General features: G+C 49.3%; 1 protein-coding gene across 1 annotated transcript in view; it reads right to left on the bottom strand.

Annotated features, from left to right (window-relative positions):
- Positions 1-910: 910 nt before the first annotated feature.
- Positions 911-16,872, bottom strand: part of LOC138350625 (uncharacterized) — a 78,119-nt gene continuing 62,157 nt past the window's right edge. The window contains exon 4 of the mRNA XM_069301667.1: positions 911-2,858. Coding sequence (XP_069157768.1) covers positions 2,704-2,858 — 155 coding nt within the window. The 3' untranslated portion in view covers positions 911-2,703. The remainder of the gene's footprint in view (positions 2,859-16,872) is intronic.

The following is a 16,872-nucleotide window of genomic DNA, read 5'->3' as shown; positions in this document are numbered from 1 at the left end:
GTTTTCTGTTAAACAGACACTCAAAGTTTCTCCAGGTCAGCAATAGTGACTTTCTCCCAGTTTAAATGTTTTAAGGTTGGTTACGGTTCTCACTGTCAGTAGCAACAGTTGCCAACACTGTCAACAACAACACTATACCTCACAGTACAGTGAGGTATAGTGAAAGTGACTATGATAGGAAAATGTCAGGATAGGTGTCACAATCACTGAGTCTTATACCCTCAGATGTAACCGGTTAGATCATCATCAATGAGAAAATTATCAAAATGAGACTTTGGTCTCCAGTCATTCAAAGGAAAGTCAAAATAATATTAAACTTAGCATAGACAGTATTGACCAGCATATGCAAATCTTTTGTTAAATTTTAAAATCCTAAGTCTTCTTGTAAAGATTTTAAGTTTTCTTAATTTATTAGGAAATTTAATTATTTTTTATGTGCATGATTTATATACGGTAAACAAGACAGGTCTCAGGCCAGAGTCCTGAGGACCATTGACAACTATGGTAATGTTGCACTTGAGTGTTGTATCTACATGGTTTATATATACGGTAAACAAGACAGGTCTCAGGCCAGAGTCCTGAGGACCATTGACAACTATGGTAATGTTGCACTTGAGTGTTGTATCAACATGGTTTATATATACGGTAAACAAGACAGGTCTCAGGCCAGAGTCCTGAGGACCATTTACAACTATGGTAATGTTGCACTTGAGTGTTGTATCTACATGGTTTATATATACGGTAAACAAGACAGGTCTCAGGCCAGAGTCCTAAGGACCATTGGCAACGTTTACCACTCGGATTTGGCTTACTCTGTTTCTGTTGAAAAAGTCATATCATAGCCACTAGCAAGTTAATACCTCCAAACAATAGGCCTCAGAGAATGAGTGAAAATAAAAGTGTTTAAATTGTTTAAACTAATATGTAGCTTTATTTCAGATAATGCATGTATTTAATTTAAGTACTTTAAGTACTTGCAGTACTCTACTATAAAAAATATACAATAAGCTACTTAAAATTAAGAAAAAGTGTACAATAGGTTACTTACTGTATTACAGGGAACGGATATAGGCTATGTACAGTATCAAAGGAGGTGTATATATGGTAGTCTCTTTACTAAAGAAATTGTACATATAAGTGTACAGACGGGTATTTACTGTATTGAACTATTTGAACAGTAAACTGCTTACTGTATTAAAGTACTTGTAGAGGAAGGTACTTACTGTAATAAAGTAAGCGCACAGAAGGCTAGCAACTGTATTAGAGGAAGTATACGATAGGATACAGATAATATTAACGTTCATATACAGTAAGCTGCTTAATGCATTATAGTAAGTTACAGTAGGAAACTTATTGTATTTAGTTGTACATTAAGCAACTTACAATAACAAAGGTGTATATATGCTTCTGCTTGATCTTGAGGATAATAAGGTTAAGACAGACTAAAAGTCAGACAACAATTCTTATTAATGCCTAAAATACTAATATTGTTACAATAGCAAAGATTCCTAAAGAAATAAGCAGCCAAAAATAATAATAGTAATGCAATAAACAATTAAGAGAAAGTCAGATTGATAATAAATTGCAGAAAATGCTAATATATAAATTATATACCAAAAGTTACTCATGCAATGTGCATTCCAAAATTCATTCATACCACCAAAATACTAAAACTCATTCATACCACCAGGATATCAAAACTTATTCATACCTTCAGCATACAATAAAACCTCCATACCGTCAGCATGCGTATGATAACTTCAAAACAAAAACAAAATAAACAAATAAAACAAGGCCGCCCGTGGTAACAGTTCCTGCGAGGTACTCCTAGATGTGTCCTTGTACATTATTGGTCTCGTGAGGCAGGTCTCAACAACCAGCTCCTCGTAGATGTGTCCTTGTACATTATTGGTCTCGTGAGGCAGGTCTCAACAACCAGCTCCTCCTAGATGTGTCCTTGTACATTATTGGTCTCGTGAGGCAGGTCTCAACAACCAGCTCCTCGTAGATGTGTCCTTGTACATTATTGGTCTCGTGAGGCAGGTCTCAACAACCAGCTCCTCGTAGATGTGTCCTTGTACATTATTGGTCTCGTGAGGCAGGTCTCAACAACCAGCTCCTCGTAGATGTGTCCTTGTACATTATTGGTCTCGTGAGGCAGGTCTCAACAACCAGCTCCTCGTAGATGTGTCCTTGTACATTATTGGTCTCGTGAGGCAGGTCTCAACAACCATCTCCTCGTAGATGTGTCCTTGTACATTATTGGTCTCGTGAGGCTGGTCTCAACAATCAGCTCCTCGTAGATGTGTCCTTGTACATTATGGGTCTCGTGAGGCAGGTCTCAACAACCAGCTCCTCGTAGATGTGTCCTTGTACATTATTGGTCTCGTGAGGCAGGTCTCAACAACCATCTCCTCGTAGATGTGTCCTTGTACATTATTGGTCTCGTGAGGCAGGTCTCAACAACCAGCTCCTCGTAGATGTGTCCTTGTACATTATTGGTCTCGTGAGGTTGGTCTGAACAACCAGCTCCTCGTAGATGTGTCCTTGTACATTATTGGTCTCGTGAGGCAGGTCTCAACAACCAGCTCCTCGTAGATGTGTCCTTGTACATTATTGGTCTCGTGAGGCTGGTCTCAACAACCAGTTCCTCGTAGATGTGTCCTTGTACATCATTGGTCTCGTGAGGCAGGTCTCAACAATCTACGATATATAAACATTATTAAAATTGTTAAGCGACGCACTGAGCTCTTGGAGGTACTTCTTGTTCTCCTCACTGTCCCGGATCCCAATCGCAAGGTCACGGCCAGTGACGTCCCTCCGGTGAAGTCCTCGCAGGAGTCTCTCCCCTCCCACACCTGTAGATGAGAGGGAACATTGAAGCCCACACCTGGCTATTCTCCCCACCTACACCTGCAAATGATATGGAACATTGAAGCCCACACCTGGCAACTCTCCACACCAACACCTGCAGATCAGAGGGAACACTGAAGCCCACACCTGGCAACTCTCCCCTCCCACATCTGTAGATGAGAGAGAACACTGAAGCCCACACCTGGCAACTCTCCACACCAACACCTGCAGATGAAAGGGAACACTGAAGCTCACACCTGACAACTCTCCCCACCTACAGCTGCAGATGAAAGGGAACACTGAAGCCCACACCTGGCTACTACTCACACCCATCTCTTAAGGAGGAGGAGGAGGAGGGTAGTGCTGCAGAGGAGGAGGAAGGTAGTTGTCCAGAGGAGGGGGAGGAGGAGGGTAGTGTTGCAGAGGAGGAGAAGGGTAGTGGTGCAGAGGAGGAGGAGGGTAGTGATGCAGAGGAGGAGGAGGGTAGTGCTGCAGAGGAGGAGGGTAGTGATGCAGAGGAGGAGGGTAGTGATGCAGAGGAGGAGGGTAGTGATGCAGAGGAGGAAGGTAGTGTTGCAGAGGAGGAAGGTAGTGGTGCAGAGGAGGAGGAAAGTAGTGGTGCAGAGGAGGATAAGGGTAGTGGGGCAGAGGAGGAGGAAGAGGGTAGTGGTGCAGAGGAGGAGGGTAGAGGTGCAGAGAAGGATGAGGGTAGTGGTGCAGAAGAAGAGGGTAGTGGTGCAGAGGAGGAGGGTAGTGATGCAGAGGAGGAGGGTAGTGGTGCAGAGGAGGAGGAGAGTAGTGGTGCTTAGGAAGAGGAGGGTAGTGGTGCAGAGGAGGTGGGTAGTGATGCAGAGGAGGAGGGTAGTGGTGTAGAGGAGGAGAGTAGTGATGCAGAGGAGGAGGGTAGTGGTGCAGAGGAGGAGGAGAGTAGTGGTGCAGAGGAGGAGGAGGGTAGTGGTGCAGAGGAGGAGGAGGGTAGTGGTGCAAAGGAAGAGGAGGAGGGTAGTAGTGCAAAGGAGGTGGGTAGTGATGCAGAGAAGGAGGGTAGTGGTACAGAGGAGGATGGTAGTGGTGCAGAGGAGGAGGAGGGTAGTGGCGCAGAGGAGGAGGAGGGTAGTGGTGCAGAGGAGGTGGAGGGTAGTGCTGCAGAGGAGGAGGGTAGTGATGCAGAGGAGAAGGGTAGTGTTGCAGAGGAGGAGGGTAGTGGTACAGAGGAGGAGGAGGGTAGTGGTGTGGAGGAGGAGGAGGGTAGTGATGCAGAAGAGGAGGGTAGTGGTACAGAGGAGGAGGGTAGTGGTGCAGAAGAGGAGGAGGGTAGGAGTGCGGAGGAGGAGGGTAGTGGTGTAAGTAATGCTGTTGGAAATTTCCAACACTAATAAACTACTATTGTATTATAATAAATCATTATCAATATATACTAACTGCAGTAGTTACTAATTTTACTTACGGTAGTGTCAACATAAACTAACCATTGCATCAGCGTATTAATGCTAGAATTCTCATGAAATCGAGTAGCAACATTGCGTCAGATAATGTCTAGTTAGACACATTTATTATCAGTGGGTTAGAGAATTGAATGTGGTTCTCTAAAATCATCAGTATTCCGTGTAATAATTACTTACGGATAATATCACTCCCAATAATCTTAAAGCGAGAGTTATTAACTAAATTGTTCTGTAGTAACAGTTCTTTCTGTTACCTACGAAGGTCATGGAGAAAAATAAAATCTTCTCCATTTCTCGTTTAACACCATAAAACGAGAATATGATAATATTTAAATCCCTATAATTGCAACCCTGTTCTCATTAACGTATTACATCCATAATAGCGCGGAAAAGAATTATTCGTGATTAATAATTTCTATGGTGAATGTGAGAGACGGGTTGGGGGAGGCGGCGACGCCATTGTGCGAGAGAAGGGATCCCTGGCGTGAAGAGTGGCGAGACACGTGGTAGTGACTGGGGAGTTTATTGGCAAGAATTACGCTGATACTCGGTCAACAGTTAATAATTACTCATCCACGTGTTCTATAGTGCCCAGCCAGTTAATAACGTGTCAACAATTGAAGCCAAGACCCGTAATTACACGTACACAGCAGTGAGCGTCAGGGACTGGCTGATGCGATACCGGCAGACCTCAGTATTCAATACGCTCATGATAAGTATAGGTTTCTCGTTTGATGCATCATCCAAGATTGTATATTTGTGAGTAGGCTGTCGTTATATAGTGAGGAGACCCAATATACCACGTTAGTACAAGTTCGGCAATTTCCTCCGTTTTCATGAATATTGAAATTAAAACGTAGCCTATTCAAATGCTACTTAATTTTCTCTGATTTCAGCGTGTATGCGAGGAGTCATCAAGTTGTTTCTCTTCATTCGTGTTATTCACCTCTAGTTCTTTCCTTGTAGAGATCCTGTGAACACGAGGACGAATGATGAAACGATGTTATAGAAATCGTCTTAAAGCTAAGACCTTTTTCGTACAAATTTAATTTACATGATTTGATTCTTATATAATTCTTGTAGAATCTTTGCCTTGAATAGATTATTACCAGAAATGATGATTGGTAATTCATGTGTTTGCTCTGACTGTTGCTCAGTAATTTATAATCATTATTATTTACAATTTGAGTTCTCATAGTTGAATCTATAGTAGTTTAGATTTATAATATAATTTACTCAGCAATGAACTGGTGGCGAACCACACTGGTTCCTAGATGTATATGAATTTCTAGAAATACCCCCCCTCCCAATGTAGGTCTTTGAGGCTCTGACTTTAATTAATTAATCATACAGTCCATTCATTATTTCAAGTGATTATCCTTTTAATAATTATCCATAGACACTGGTTCTCTAGTGTTATTTTAATGATCACTTGTATTAGTTTTCCCTCTTTTCTCAAAAGTGGGTGGTCCTTCGATTTATTAAATCAAATAAGTAAATAATTGAATATATGAATCAAGCCCCAGATATCCCACAGGTGCAAAGGAGGAGGAGGGTATTGGTGCAGAGGAGGAGGAGGGTAGTGGTGCAAGTGGTGCAGAGGAGGAGGAGGGTAGTGGTGCAGAGGAGGAGGAGGGTAGTGATGCAGAGGAGGAGGGTAGTGATGCAGAGGAGGAGGAGGGTAGTGATGCAGAGGAGGAGGGTAGTGATGCAGAGGAGGAGGAGGGTATTGGTGCAGAGGAGGAAGGTAGTGATGCAGAGGAGGAGGAGGGTAGTGGTGCAGAGGTGGAGGAGGAGGGTATTGGTGCAGAGGAGGAGGGTAGTGGTGCAGAGAAGGAGGAGGTAGTGATGCAGAGGAGAAGGGTAGTGGTGCAGAGGAGGAGGAGGGTAGTGGTGCAGAGGAGGAGGAGGGTAGTGATGCAGAGGAGGAGGGTAGTGATGCAGAGGAGAAGGGTAGTGGTGCAGAGGAGGAGAGTAGTGGGGAAGAGGAAAAGGATGGTATTGGTGCAGAGGAGGAGGAAAGTGATGCAGAGGAGGAGGAGAGTAGTGGTGCAGAGGAAGAGGGTAGTGGTGCACAGGAGGAGGATAGTGGTGCGCAGGAGGAGGAGGGTAGTTATGCAGAGGAGGAGGGTAGTGATGCAGAGGAGGAGGGTAGTGGTGCAGAGGAGGAGGAGGAGGGTAGTGGTGCAGAGGAGGAACAACAAAGTACAGTTCATAAATGGTATCCTCACGGAGTCAAAAGCAGTATTTGGAGCTTTCACAAAAACCCATGCAGGGGAATTGTTGGACAGTGAGATCTGGAGTCCAGGATATTACCTATACAGGTGTGATAGGAAAATTAGGTCACATGGAGGAGTGGGTCTGTATATTAGAGAAGACCTTGTATGCTCGGAGCTCCTAAACGTTACAAATGAGGTGGTAGAGGTACTGGGATTAAAAATAGAGAAAATAAATTTAGTAATTATTCTAATATACAAACCGCCAGATGCAACGGCTGAGGAATTCACAGAAAAGATAAACAAAATAGAGAATAGCCTTCATAATTTGGAGAACCCGATACCTGATATTTTCTTCCTAGGTGACTTCAACTTGCCTAGTCGCAGGTGGAAAATAGCAAACAATAATATTATACCAGGAAATCTATCGGGACCTAACTAACCACAGATTAGAGATCTACTTAGATTCTGTGACAAATTTTCACTCGATCAGCAGATATCAGAGCCAACGAGAAATGAAAATATTCTAGATCTGGTCTTTACGAACAATGAAGACATTATCAGAGACATTACGATATCAGATACCACATACTCAGATCACAAGCTCATTGAAGTGCAAACGACCATCAATATTCAGAATAGACCTAAAACGTTGATAAAGCGAGAGGGGCTATTCAGTAAATTCAATTTTAATAATAAAAGGATAGACTGGGAGATAATAAACAGGGAACTTACAAACATTCCATGGGAAACTGTTCTAAGTAATACAAGTCCTACAAAAGGAATAGAAAAACTAACTTCGGAAGCGTATCAAGTCTGTCTAAAACATGTTCCTTTGAGGAAAGCCAGAAAGAGATCCAACGTAGAAAGAGAACGCAGACGACACTATAAACGCAGGAAAAAAATAACGGAACTGCTTATGCACACGAATTTCCCGTCAAAGAAGGAATAATTTAAATAGGGAGATTGAAGAAATTGAGCGGAAATTGAAACACTCATATGAAACTGAAGAAAGACAGTTAGAACAGAAAGAAATTCAGGAAATAAAGAAAAATCCAAAATATTTCTTCTCATATGCGAAATCAAAAGCAAAAACCACTGCCAGTATTGGACCTATTCGTGCAAGTGAAGGTTCATACACGGAGGATGACAAAGAAATTAGTGAAATCCTAAAAAAGCAGTATGAGGACATGTTTAGCACTCCAATAAACAACATGAAAGTGGAAGATCCAGACAATTTCTTTATGCGGGATATTCAAACCCCTGTAAATATAACTGATATTAACACGAGCGCACTAAATTTTGAAAGAGAAATTGAAAACATGCCCATGCACTCGGCCCCAGGTCCAGACTCATGGAATTCAATATGTATTAAGAAATGCAAAGTGCCGGTAGCACAGGCACTCAGTATAGTGTGGAGGAAGAGCTTGGACACGGGGGAGATACAAAATGCACTTAAAGTAGCAGACATAGATCCTCTACACAAGGGAGGGAGCAAAGCATTATAGACCAGTTGCACTAACATCGCACATCATAAAAGTATTTGAGAGAGAGATTAGGAGTCAGGTCACCAATTTCATGGAGACCAATGACCTTCACAACCCAGGCCAACATGGATTTCGAGCGGGAAGATTGTGCCTCTCACAGCTACTTGAGCACTACGACAAAGTTACTGAGGCATTAGAAGAAAAACAGAATGCTGATGTGATATACACGAACTTCGCAAAGGCTTTCGATAAATGTGACCATGGCGTGTTAGCACACAAAATGAAGTCAATGGGAATAACCGGTAAAGTAGGGCGCTGGATACTCAGTTTTCTGTCAAACAGGACTCAGCGAGTAACGGTCAACCATATAAAATCTAGTCCATGTGCAGTTAAAAGCTGTGTACCTCAGGGTACAGTCCTTGCACCGCTGCTTTTCCTTATTCTCATATCAGATATAGAAAAAGTCACAGCTTCATCATCCTTTGCAGACGACACAAAAATCAGTATGAAAATTACCTCGTCTGAAGACATTGAAAAACTTCAAGCTGATATTAATAAAGTTTTCGAGTGGACATCAGAAAATAACATGATGTTTAACAGTGATAAATTCCAGGTACTCAAGTACGGTAAAAATGAGGACCTTAAACATAATACAGAGTACAAAACACAATCAAATGTACCCATAGTAGGAAAACAGCATGTAAAGGATTTGGGAATAATAATGACTAACGACCTAACGTTTAAGGAGCATAACCAAGCAAATATTGCGACAGCCAGAAAAATGATAGGATGGATTACGAGAACTTTCAAATCCAGGGATCCTATCACAATGGTTATACTCTTCAAGTCACTTGTGTTGTCCCGTCTTGAGTACTGCTCAGTACTCACTTCCCCCTTCAGAGCAGGAGAGATTGCTGAAATAGAGGGAATACAGAGAACATATACGGCACGCATAGACGCAATAAAGCACCTAAATTATTGGGATCGTCTCAAAGCCCTCCAAATGTACTCACTAGAAAGAAGACGAGAGAGATATCAAATAATATTCACCTGGAAGATACTGGAGGGCCAAGTACCAAATCTACACAGTAAAATAACATCGTACTGGAGTGAACGATATGGAAGAAAATGCAGAATAGAACCAGTGAAGAGCAGAGGTGCCATAGGCACAATCAGAGAACACTGTATAAACATCAGGGGTACGCGGTTGTTCAACGTCCTCCCAACAAGCATAAGAAATATTGCCGGAACAACCGTGGACTTCTTCAAGAGGAAACTAGATTTATTCCTCCAAGGAGTGCCGGACCAACCGGGCTGTGGTGGGTATGTGGGCCTGAGGGCCGCTCCAAGCAACAGCCTAGTGGACCAAACTCTCAAAAGTCAAGCCTGGCCTCGAGCCGGGCTTGGGGAGTAGAAGAACTCCCAGAACCCCATCAACCAGGAATCAACCAGGAGGAGGGTAGTGGTGCAGAGGAGAAGGAGGGTAGTGGTGCAGAGGAGGAGGAGGGTAGTGGTGCAGAGGAGGAGGAGGAGGAGGGTAGTGGTGCAGAGGAGGTGGGAAGTGATGCAGAGGAGGAGGGAAGTGGTGCAGAGGAGGAGGGTAGTGATGCAGAGGAGGAGGGTAGTGGTGCAGAGAAGGAGGAGGTGGAGGGTAGTGATGCAGAGGAGGAGGAGGGTAGTGGTGCAAAGGAGGAGGAGGGTAGTGGTGCAGAAGAAGAGGAGGGTAGTGGTGCAGAGGAGGAGGTGGAGGGTAGTGGTGGAAAGGAGGAGGGTAGTGATGCGGAGGAGGAAGAGGGTTGTGGTGCAGAGGGTGAGGAGAGTAGTAGGGTAGAGGAGGAGGGTTGTGGTGCTAAAGAGGAGGAGGGTAGTGCTGCAGAGGAGGAGGGTAGTGGTGCAGAGAAGAAGGAGGGTAGTGGTGCAGAGGAGGAGGAGGGTAGTGATGCAGATGAGGAGGGTTGTGGTGCAGAGGAGGAGGAGGGTAGTGGGGCAGAGGAGGAGGAGGGTAGTGGAGCAGAGGAGAAGAAGGAGAGTAGTGGTGCAGAGGAGGAGGAGGGTAGTGGTGCAGAGGAGGAGGGTAGTGGTGCAGAGGAGGAGGAGGGTAGTGATGCAGAGGAGGAGGTAGTGATACAGAGGAGGGTATTGGTGCAGTGGAGGAGGGTAGTGATGCAGAGGAGGAGGAGGGTAGTGGTGCAGAGGTGGAGGAGGGTAGTGATGCAGTGGAGGAGGAGGGTAGTGGTGCAGAGAAGGAGGAGGGTAGTGATGCAGAGGAGAAGGGTAGTGGTGCAGAGGAGGAGGAGGGTAGTGGTGCAGAGGAGGAGGGTAGTGATGCAGAGGAGGAGGGTAGTGGTGCTGAGGAGGAGGGTAGTGATGCAGAGGAGGAGGGTAATGGTGCAGAGGAGGAGGGTAGTGATGCAGAGGAGGAGAGTAGTGGTGCAGAGGAGGAGGGTAGTGATGCAGAGGAGGAGGGTAGTGGTGCAGAGGAGGAAGAGAGTAGTGGGGAAGAGGAAGAGGAGGGTAGTGGTGCAGAGGAGGAGGAGGGAAGTGAAGCAGAGGAGGAGGAGGGTAGTGATGCACAGGAGGAGGGTAGTTGTGCAGAGGTGAAGGAGGGTAGTGGTGCAGAGGAGGAGGAGGGTAGTGGTGCAGATGAGGAGGAGGGCAGTGATGCAGAGGAGGAGAGTAGTGGTGCAGAGGAGGAGGGTAGTGGTGCAGAGGAGGAGGAGGATAGTGGTGCAGAGGAGGAGGAGGGTAGTGGTGCAGAGGAGGAGGGTAGTGGTGCAGAGGAGGAGGAGGGTAGTGGTGCAGAGGAGGTGGGTAGTGACGCAGAGTAGGAGGTAGTGGTGCAGAGGAGGAGGGTAGTGATGCAGAGTAAGAGGGTAGTGGTGCACAGGAGGAGGGTAGTTGTGCAGAGGTGAAGGAGGGTAGTGGTGCAGAGGAGGAGGAGGGTAGTGGTGCAGATGAGGAGGAGGGCAGTGATGCAGAGGAGGAGAGTAGTTAGTGCAGAGGAGGAGGGTAGTGGTGCAGAGGAGGAGGAGGATAGTGGTGCAAAGGAGGAGGAGGGGTAGAGGTGCAGAGGAGGAGGGTAGTGATGCAGAGGAGGAGGGTAGTGGTGCAGAGGAGGAGGGGTAGTGGTGCAGAGGAGGAGAGGGTAGTGGTGCAGAGGAGGAGGGTAGTGGTGCAGAGGAGGAGGAGGGTAGTGTTGCAGAGGAGGTGGGTAGTGACGCAGAGGAGGAGGTAGTGGTGCAGAGGAGGAGGGTAGTGATGCAGAGTAAGAGGGTAGTGGTGCACAGGAGGAGGGTAGTTGTGCAGAGGTGAAGGAGGGTAGTGGTGCAGAGGAGGAGGAGGGTAGTGGTGCAGATGAGGAGGAGGGCAGTGATGCAGAGGAGGAGAGTAGTGGTGCAGAGGAGGAGGGTAGTGGTGCAGAGAAGGAGGAGGATAGTGGTGCAGAGGAGGAGGAGGGTAGTGATGCAGAGGAGGAGGGTAGTGATGCAGAGGAGGAGGACGTTAGTGGTGCAGAAGAGGAGGAGGGTAGTGATGCAGAGGAGGGTTGTGGTGCAGAGGAGGAGGAGGAGGAGGGTAGTGGTGCTGAGGAGGAGGAGGGTAGTGGTGCAGATGAGGAGGAGGGCAGTGATGCAGAGGAGGAGAGTAGTGGTGCAGAGGAGGAGGGTAGTGGTGTAGAGGAGGAGGACGTTAGTGGTGCAGAAGAGGAGGAGGGTAGTGATGCAGAGGAGGAGGGTTGTGGTGCAGAGGAGGAGGAGGAGGAGGGTAGTGGTGCTGAGGAGGAGGGTAGTGGTGCAGAGGAGGAGGAGGGTAGTGAGGCAGAGAAGGAGGAGGGTAGTGATGCAGAGGAGGAGGAGGGTAGTGATGCAGAGGAGGAGGACGGTGGTGGTGCAGAGGAGGAGGATAGTGGTGCAGAGTGGGAGAAAGAGAGTAGTGGTGCAGAGGAGGAGGGTAGTGATGTAGAGGAGGAGGAGAGTAGTGGTGCAGAGGAGGAGGGTAGTGATGCAGAGGAGGAGCGTAGTGGTGCAGAGGAGGAGGTGGAGGGTAGTGGTGCAGAGGAGGAGGAGGGTAGTGCTGCAGAGGAGGAGGAGGGTAGTGATGCAGAGGAGGAGGGTAGTGGTGCAAAGGAGGAGAAGGAGGGAAGTGGTGCAGAGGAGGAGGGAAGTGATGCGTAGGAGGAGGGTAGTGGTGCAGAGGGGGAGGAGAGTAGTGGTGCAGAGGAGAATAACGGTAGTTGTGCAGAGGAGGAGGAGTGTAGTGGAGCAGAGGAGGAGGAGGGTAGTGGTGCAGAGGAGTCGGAGGGAAGTGATGCAGAGGAGGAGGAGGGTAGTGATGCAGAGCAGGAGGGTAGTGATGCAGAGGAGGAGGGTAGTGGTGCAGAGGAGGAGGAGGGTAGTGATGCAGAGGAGGAGGAGAGTAGTGGTGCAGAGGAGGAGGAGGAGGGTAGTGGTGCAGAGGAGGAGGGAAGAGGTGCAGAGTGTAATAACCGCTTTATCCTCGTCGTAATAACCGCGGCCTCTATTGTAATAACCCAATGTTCCCCAGTGTTAATCCTGTTATCTTGTGATCTCTCATAATCGTACTATACGCTCTCTGTTGTAATTCTCTGTCTCTTTTCACTCAATACCCCAGCTTAACACTGTTACAGTCCAGTATGACCCCTCACTGGACTGCCACGTATATAAGAGGAATATTAAATGAGGAAGATACACCAAGGACAAGGGTTATTAGTAAACAAATCAATAACAACACTCATTAACTGCCACCACCTTCCCGACTTCCAGGGGAGTGGTTCAGAGGAGGAGGGTAGTGATGCAGAAGAGGAGGAGGGTAGTGATGCAGAGGAGGAGGGTAGTGCTCCAGAGGAGGAGGGTCGTGATGCAGAATAGGAGGGTAGTGGTGCAGAGGAGGAGGGTAGTGATGCAGAGAAGGAGGGTAGTGATGCAAAGGAGGAGGGTAGTGGTGCAGAGGAGGAGGAGAGTAGTGGTGCAGAGGAGGAGGAGGGTAGTGGTGCAGAGGAGGAGGGTAGTAGTGCAAAGGAGGTGGGTAGTGAGGCAGAGGTGGAGGGTAGTAGTGCAGAGGAGGAGAGTAGTGGTGCAGAGGAGGAGGAGGAGGGTAGTGGCGCAGAGGAGGAGGGAAGTGGTGCAGAGGAGGAGGAGGCTAGTGCTGCAGAGGAGGAGGAGGGTAGTGATGCAGAGGAGAAGGGTAGTGGTGCAGAGGAGGAGGGTAGTGGTGCAGAGGAGGAAGAGGGTAGAGATGCAGAGGAAGAGGGTAGTTGTGCAGAGGAGGAGGAGGGTAGTGATGCAGAGGAGGAGGAGGGTAGTGATGCAGAGGAGGAGGGTAGTGATGCAGAGGAGTAGGGTAGTGATGCAGGGGAGGAGGGTAATGGTGCATAAAAGGAGGGTAGTGATGCAGAGGAGGAGGGAAGGGTAGTGATGCAGGGGAGGAGGGTAATGGTGCAGAGGAGGAGGGTAGTGATGCAGAGGAGGAGGGTAGTGATGCAGAGGAGGAGGGTAATGGTGCAGAGGAGGAGGGTAGTGATGCAGAGGAGTAGGGTAGTGGTGCAGAAGAGGAGGGTAGTGATGCACAGGAGGAAGGTAGTGGTGCAGAGGAGGAGAGTAGTGGGGCAGAGGAATAGGAGGGTAGGGGTGCAGAAGAGGAGGAGGGTAGTGGTGCAGAGGAGGTGGAGGGAAGTGATGCAGAGGAGGAGGAGGGTAGTGATGCAGAGGAAGAGGGTTGTGGTGCAGAGGAGGAGGAGGGAAGTGGTGCAGAGGAGGAGGAGGGTGGTGGTGCAGATGAGGAGAAGGAGGGGAGTGGTGCAGACGAGGAGGAGGGTAGTGGTGCAGAGGAGGAGGAGGGTAGTGGTGCAGAGGAGGAGGTTAGTGGTGCAGAGGAGGAGGAGGATAGTGATAGGGAGGAGGAGGACGTTAGTGGTGTAGAGGAGGAGGGTAGTGGTGCAGAGGAGGAGGGTAAGGGTGCAGAGAAGGAGGGTAGTGATGCAGAGGAGTTGGGTAGTGGTGCAGAGGAGGAGGGTAGTGATGCAGAAGAGGAGGACGGTGGTGGTGCAGAGGAGGAGGATAGTGGTGCAGAGTAGGAGGAAGAGAGTATTGGTGCAGAGGAGGAGGAGGGTAGTGATGCAGAGGAGGAGGGTTGTGGTGCAGAGGAGGAGGGTAGTGATGCAGAGGAGGAGGGTAGTGGTGCAGAGGAGGAGGTGGAGGGTAGTGGTACAGAGGAGGAGAGGGTAGTGGTGCAGAGGAGGAGGGTAGTGGTGCAGAGGATGAGGAGGGTAGTGGTGCAGAGGAGGTGGGTAGTGATGCAGAGGAGGAAGGAAGTGGTGCAGAGGAGGAGGAGGGTAGTGGTGCAGAGGAGGAGGGTAATGATGCAGAGAAAGAGGGTAGTAGTGCAAAGGAGGAGGTGGAGGGTAGTGATGCAGAGGAGGAGGAGGGTTGTGGTGCAGAGGTGGAGAAGGGTAGTGATGCAGAGGAGGAGGACGGTAGTAATGCAGAGGAGGAGGATGAGGGTAGTGGTGCAAAGGAGGAGGAGGAGGAGGAGGGTAGTTGTGCAGAATAAGAGGAGGGTAGTGGTGCAGAGGAGGATGAGGAGGGTAGTGGTGGAAAAGAGGAGGAGGGTAGTGGTGCACAGGAGGAGGAGGGTAGTGATGCAGAGGACTAGGACGTTAGTGGTGCAGAGGAGGAGAGTAGTGGTGCAGAGGAGGAGGAGGGTAGTGATGCAGAGGAGGAGGGTTGTGGTGCAGAGGAGGAGGAGGAGGAGGAGGGTAGTGTTGCTGAGGAGGAGGATGGTAGTGGTGCAGAGTAGGAGGAAGAGAGTATTGGTGCAGAGAAGGATGATGAGGGTAGTGGTGCAGAGGAGGAGGAGGGTAGTGGTGCAGAGGAGGAGGAGGGTAGTGGTGCAGAGGAGGAGGAGGGTAGTGGTGCAGAGGAGGAGGAGGAGGGTAATAGAGCAAAGGAGGTGGGTAGTGAGGCAGAGGAGGAGGGAAATGGTGCAGAGGAGGAGAGTAGTGGTGCAGAGGAGGAGGAGGAGGGTAGTTGCGCAGAGGAGGAGGGTAGTGGTGCAGAGGAAGAGGAGGCTAGTGCTGCAGAGGAGGAGGAGGGTAGTGATGCAGAGGAGGAGGGTTGTGGTGCAGAGGAGGAGGAGGGTAGTGGTACAGTGGAGGAGGAGGGTAGTGGTGCGGAGGAGGAGGAGGGTAGTGGTACAGAAGAGGAGGGTAGTGGTGCAGAGGAGGAGGAGGGTAGTGGTGCAAGTGGTGCAGAGGAGGAGGAGGGTAGTGGTGTAAGTGGTGCAAAGGAGGAGGATGGTATATGTGCAGAGGAGGAGGAGGGTAGTGGTGCAAGTGGTGCAAAGGAGGAGGAGGGTAGTGGTGCAGAGAAGGAGGAGGGTTGTGATGCAGAGGAGAAGGGTAGTGGTGCAGAGGAGGAGGGTAGTGTTGCAGAGGAGGAGGGAAGTGGCGTAAGTGGTGCAAAGGAGGAGGAGGGTATTGGTGCAGAGGAGGAGGAGGGTAGTGGTGCAAGTGGTGCAAAGGAGGAGGAGGGTAGTGGTGCAGAGAAGGAGGATGGTTGTGATGCAGAGGAGAAGGGGTAGTGGTGCAGAGGAGGAGGGTAGTGGTGCACAGGAGGAGGAGGATAGTGGTGCAGAGGAGAAGGAGGGTAGTGGTGCTGAGGAGGAGGGTAGTGATGCAGAGGAGGGTAGTGGTGCAGAGGAAGAGGAGGAGGATAGTGGTGCAGAGGAGGAGAGGGTAGTGGTGCAGAGGAGGAGGGTAGTGGTGCAGAGGTGGAGGAGGGTAGTGGTGCAGAGGAGGTGGGTAGCGATGCAGAGGAGGAGGGTAGTGGTGAAGAGGAGGAGGGTAGTGATGCAGAGGAAGAGGGTAGTGGTGCAGAGGAGGAGGTGGAAGGTAGGGATGCAGAGGAGGAGGAGGGTAGTGGTGCAGAGGTGGAGGAGGGTAGTGATGCAGAGGAGGAGGACGGTAGTGATGCAGAGGAGGAGGATGAGGGTAGTGGTGCAAAGGAGGAGGAGGAGGAGGGTAGTGGTGCAGAAGAAGAGGAGGGTAGTGGTGCAGAGGAGGAGGAGGGTAGTGATGCAGAGGAGGAGGGTTGTGGTGCAGAGGAGGAGGAGGAGGAGGGTAGTGGTGCAGAGGAGGAGGAGGGTAGTGGTGCAGAGGAGGAGGAGGGTAGTGGTGCAGAGGAGGAGGAGGAGGAGGGTAGTGGTTCAGAGGAGGAGGAGGGTAGTGGTGCAGAGGAGGAGGAGGGTAGTGATGCAGAGGAGGAGGACGTTAGTGGTGCAGAGGAGGAGGAGGGTAGTGGTGCAGAGGAGGAGGGTAGTGGTGCAGAGGAGGAGAGTAGTGGTGCAGAGGAGGAGGGTAGTGATGCAGAGGAGGAGGGTAGTGGTGCAGAGGTGGAGGGTAGTGGTGCAGAGGAGGAGGAGGGTAGTGGTGCAGAGGAGGAGGAGGGTAGTGGAGCGGAGGAAGAGAAGGAGGGAAGTGGTGCAGAAGAGGAGGGAAGTGATGCAGAGGAGGAGGGTAGTGTTGCAGAAGAGGAGGAGAGTAGTGGTGCAGAGGAGGGTAAGGGTAGTTGTGCAGAGGAGGAGGAGGGTAGTGGAGCAGAGGAGGAGGAGGGTAGTGGTGCAGAGGAGGAGGAGAGAAGTGGTGCAGAGGAGGAGGAGGGTAGTGATGCAGAGGAGGAGTGTAGTGATGCAGAAGAGGAGTGTAGTGATGCAGATGAGGAGGGTAGTGGTGCAGAGGAGGAGGATGGTAGTGGTGAAGAGGAGGAGGAGGGTAGTGGTGCAGAGGAGGAGGAGAATAGTGATGCAGAGGAGGAGGTTTGTGGGGCAGAGGAGGAGGAGGGTAGTGGTGCAGAGGAG

This window comes from Procambarus clarkii, chromosome 46 (assembly GCF_040958095.1).
Source record: "Procambarus clarkii isolate CNS0578487 chromosome 46, FALCON_Pclarkii_2.0, whole genome shotgun sequence".
NCBI lineage: Eukaryota > Metazoa > Arthropoda > Malacostraca > Decapoda > Cambaridae > Procambarus > Procambarus clarkii.
Note: the sequence above shows the minus strand (reverse complement) of the source record. Positions and strands in the feature narration are given on the sequence as shown.